The sequence below is a fragment of the Monodon monoceros genome, unplaced genomic scaffold, assembly GCF_005190385.1.
Source record: "Monodon monoceros isolate NGI ecotype Baffin Bay Population unplaced genomic scaffold, NGI_Narwhal_1 Contig3768_ctg1, whole genome shotgun sequence".
Taxonomy (NCBI): domain Eukaryota; kingdom Metazoa; phylum Chordata; class Mammalia; order Artiodactyla; family Monodontidae; genus Monodon; species Monodon monoceros.
The window spans coordinates 1-3,643 of record NW_021699683.1 but is presented as its reverse complement, the minus strand read 5'-3'; the positions used below and the strand labels follow the sequence as shown (position 1 = coordinate 3,643).

The window sequence follows — 3,643 nt, the reverse complement described above, 5'->3', positions numbered from 1 at the left end:
AGCCCTGAGGGTGAGGACAGGCTGAGACACTGGAACTGAAGGGAGAAAGATAGTTAACCATCAGTTCATGCTGTTTAAATTTGTTCTTCCATAGAAAAGACATTTCAAACAGGAGAATGTTTTTCTGTTTTTAATGACCTTGTGACATCACTCAGAACTCAGCTATAATTTCTTCATATCTGAAGAAACAAATCATTTGTGTAGTGTTATATATAGTCTGGAATACTTCGATATACAATCGCAAAAGTGTTTGGGGAATCTGAAAACAGAGATTAAATTGAAACCCAAGTATCTGAGAAGTCAGAAGACAATTGGAGAAAAGGAGAAATCAGTTCAATAGAAAATGAGAAACAGGGGAGACTGCTGCTTACATAGCCAGAGATGTAACCGAGCCTTGGCCGCATCAAAAATAAGACCCAAAAGAGAATAAATATTGATCAAGTTATTGGCTCATTTTTATATTTATTCATTCATCAAAAATTAATTGAGCAGTTTAAAAGTCTCAGGAACTACACAATATGCTGGGGATTCAATAGTGAGAAAGACACAGTTCCTGCCCTCATGAAGCCTGCAATCTAGTTGAGATGATAGAGAGCAATTAAATAGAAATACAAATACATAATTAAAACATTTATAATTGATACACAGTAAAGAATAGGATGCTGTGAAATGTATAATAATGGGGCCTGATCTAGTATGGGTTAGTCAGGTAATGCTTCCTCACAAAGTGACATCTGAATTAACCAGGTGAGGAAGGGAGTGAAGACTGCACAGGCAGGCAAACAGTGTGCGCAAAGGCCCTGAGCTGGGAAGAAGGTTGGAGCTTTTGAGCTGTTGAAACGAGGTGACAGCAGCAGTAAGAGAAGGGTTTGAAGAGTGCCATGAAATAGGAGGCTGGAGAGCTAGGCAGAGCTTCGCAAGCCATGGTACGGATTTTGATCCTTCTTCACAGAGCAATGGGAAACCTGTAAGTGTCTCTATACAGGGGCATGAGATGATCAAACCTGTCTTTTTTAAAGACAATTTTGATCTCAGTGTGCAAAATGGATTGTAATGGGACAGAAATGGAATGGAGAGGTTATTAGGGGTGGAGTGGTGGCGTTGCAGTAATTGAAATGGTGGTAGATTTGACTATGATAGTGGCAGTAAAGATAGAAAGAAAAGATCCAAGGACTATTTTGGAAATAAAATCAATAGGAGTCAATGATTAACTGGCTATGGAGACCAAGGGAGAGAAATGGCAAGGAAGACTCCTGGGATTTTGCCTTGTATATATGGGTGAATGGATGTGTCTTTCACAGAGCTAGGGACACTTGGAGGAGGACCAGATATGGGGGGAGTTCCATGAGTTCAGTTTTAGAGATGTTCAAGTTCATGAGCCTTTAAGAGATATGGCATAGGCAGGTGCTCAGGTAGGAGGTCTCTTCTGGAGATAAAAGTTTAAGAATCATTTATAGATGACACCCCCAGGATTATCCAGAGAAAGAACATATATAAGAGAAGAGGGTACATGCAGGACAAAGCTCTGGGACACACCAATGCTTTTAAAGTTTGTCTATAAAAGGAGGAGCTAGTAAAGGGAACTGAGAAGGAGTGGCAGAGAAAGGAGATCCAGGAGAAGGTGAAGTCATTGAAGCCAAGGAAGGGAGGGTTTCAAGAAGAAAGAAATACTATTTCTGAGAGACCAAGTAAGGTGAGGATTGGAAAATGGCCATTGCATCTAAAGCCATGGGGGTCATCTGTGACCTTTGTGAGAATCATTTTTTATATAAAGGTCGGAAGAGACCAAGTGTTAAATCCAAGAAGGTAAGGAGGAAATGGAGACAATCTGTGCAACTGACTCTTTACTGGAAGTTTAGCCATAATAGAGCAGTGGCTGGAGACATAAGTGGGACCAAGTTAGGGTTTTTTCTTAGACATGGGAGAGACATAGCATGTTAAATGTCAATGGGAAGGGTCCTATAAAGCAGGAGAGAAAGTTGTTCAAAGTGTCTGAGAATGCAAGGAAGGATGGACTCTAGAGGTGAGATGGAGATGTTCACCTTTCATAGGAAGCAGTCTTCTATACCTTAGGAAGAGGAGGGATGAGTTACTGGATGGATACAGAGACAAACACTCAAATGGTGGTGGGAGTCGAGGGTGTGATTGTCTGGGAGGAAGTAAAGGTGTTAATGAACTGGGGGTTCTGTTGAGGTCTGAGAAAAATAATGATTGGAGGATTTTATTTTTTTTAATTCCTGTTGTTTTTTTTAAACGTCTTTATTGGAGTATAATTGCTTTACAATGGTGTGTTAGTTTCTGCTTTATAACAAAGTGAATCAGCTGTGCATATACATATATCTCCGTATCTCCTCCCTCTTGCGTCTCCCTCTCTCACTCCCTATCCCACCCCTCTAGGTGGTCACAAAGTACCGAGCTGATCTCCCTGTGCTATGTGGCTGCTTCCCACTAGCTATCTATTTTACATTTGGTAGTGTATATATGTCCATGCCACTCTCTCACTTCATCCCAGCTTACCCTTCCCAATCCCCGTGTCCTCAGGTTCACTCTCTACATCTGCGTCTCTATTCCTGTCCTGCCCCTAGTGATTGGAGGATTTGAAGAAACAAGTAGAGGGCTAGGAGGAGGTCATGTGATTGGAGTAGTGTACGTACGTGTCAGTGGGTGGCAGAAAGAATGACAAGCCATGGTGTCGAGTGGGTCATCCATGTGGACGAGTTATGGAACGATGACAGAGTGTAGGGTAGAGAGGAAGACTATGAGTGAGGTGCCAAGCCTGCACTGAAAGTGGGCATGACTAGGAGGTCAGCCCATGAGAGGCCAGGTAGGAGAGAGAGTGCTATAGCTGAATGAGAGGTAAGATGTCAGGAGAGTGATGTTGAAAGGTCTTTTAGCAGGAGCTCTGGCTGGAGGTCTGAGTTGCTCTGGGACAGGGTCAGGAGAAGCTAGAGAGAAATTCATGAGCCAGTGAAAGGATGAGTTGGCCTTTTTATTGATTGACTGACAAAGGAAACTCCAACTAAATCTCTTCTGAGGTGAGACATGTTGAACTTTATAATTTCCTTTCTTGCTGATCATTGTTGGCCAGGATGCAATTTGTGTTTTAAAAGCCTTTATTCGTACGTTAGGAAACTTTTAGTCACAATGCCTTGCACTGCTGCTACCAAGAGAGGCAAAGCAAGCAAAGGGAAGGTGCGAGTTCCTGAAAATGTAGAATACAGAACTCTCAGTTGGAGGCTGTGTAGCAATGATGTCACACAGCAAATGGCCCTGTGGTACCTCCAATGTTGGCTACAGGTGAAGGTGGGGGAGATGGTCTGTCCCTGGCTGTGCTGTAGTTGGGTCCACTTACCTCTGACAGTGAGTGACACTGTGTTACTGCGCTGGAACCCCTGGCCATTGTCGGCCTCACAGAAATAGTTCCCAGAATGCTCTGCTGTGAGAAGGAGGTTGAAGGAAGCTCCCCTTCCAAAGGGGCTTGAGCTGCTCCCCAGGCTGACATCCTCATGATAAAAGTGGTACCAGATCGGGGGAGAGCCTCTCTGGGCCTCACAGTGAAGCTCCATCATGTCCCCTACCACAGTCTGGGCCCTTGGAGCCCTGAGGGTGAGGACAGGCTGAGACACTGGAACTGAAGGGAGAA

The 3,643-nt window shown here is 43.7% G+C and overlaps 1 protein-coding gene across 1 annotated transcript; it reads right to left on the bottom strand.

Moving 5' to 3' along the window:
• Positions 1 to 6: 6 nt before the first annotated feature.
• On the bottom strand, positions 7 to 3,627 carry LOC114908130 (Fc receptor-like protein 3; the record flags this gene model as incomplete). The annotated part of the gene is made up of 2 exons (XM_029244491.1): positions 3,353 to 3,627; positions 7 to 35 (listed from the first exon to the last, which is right to left on the bottom strand). Coding segments are annotated over exons 1-2 (246 nt in total), but the record flags the coding sequence as incomplete, so codon positions are not given.
• Between the last annotated feature and the right edge of the window lie 16 nt (positions 3,628 to 3,643).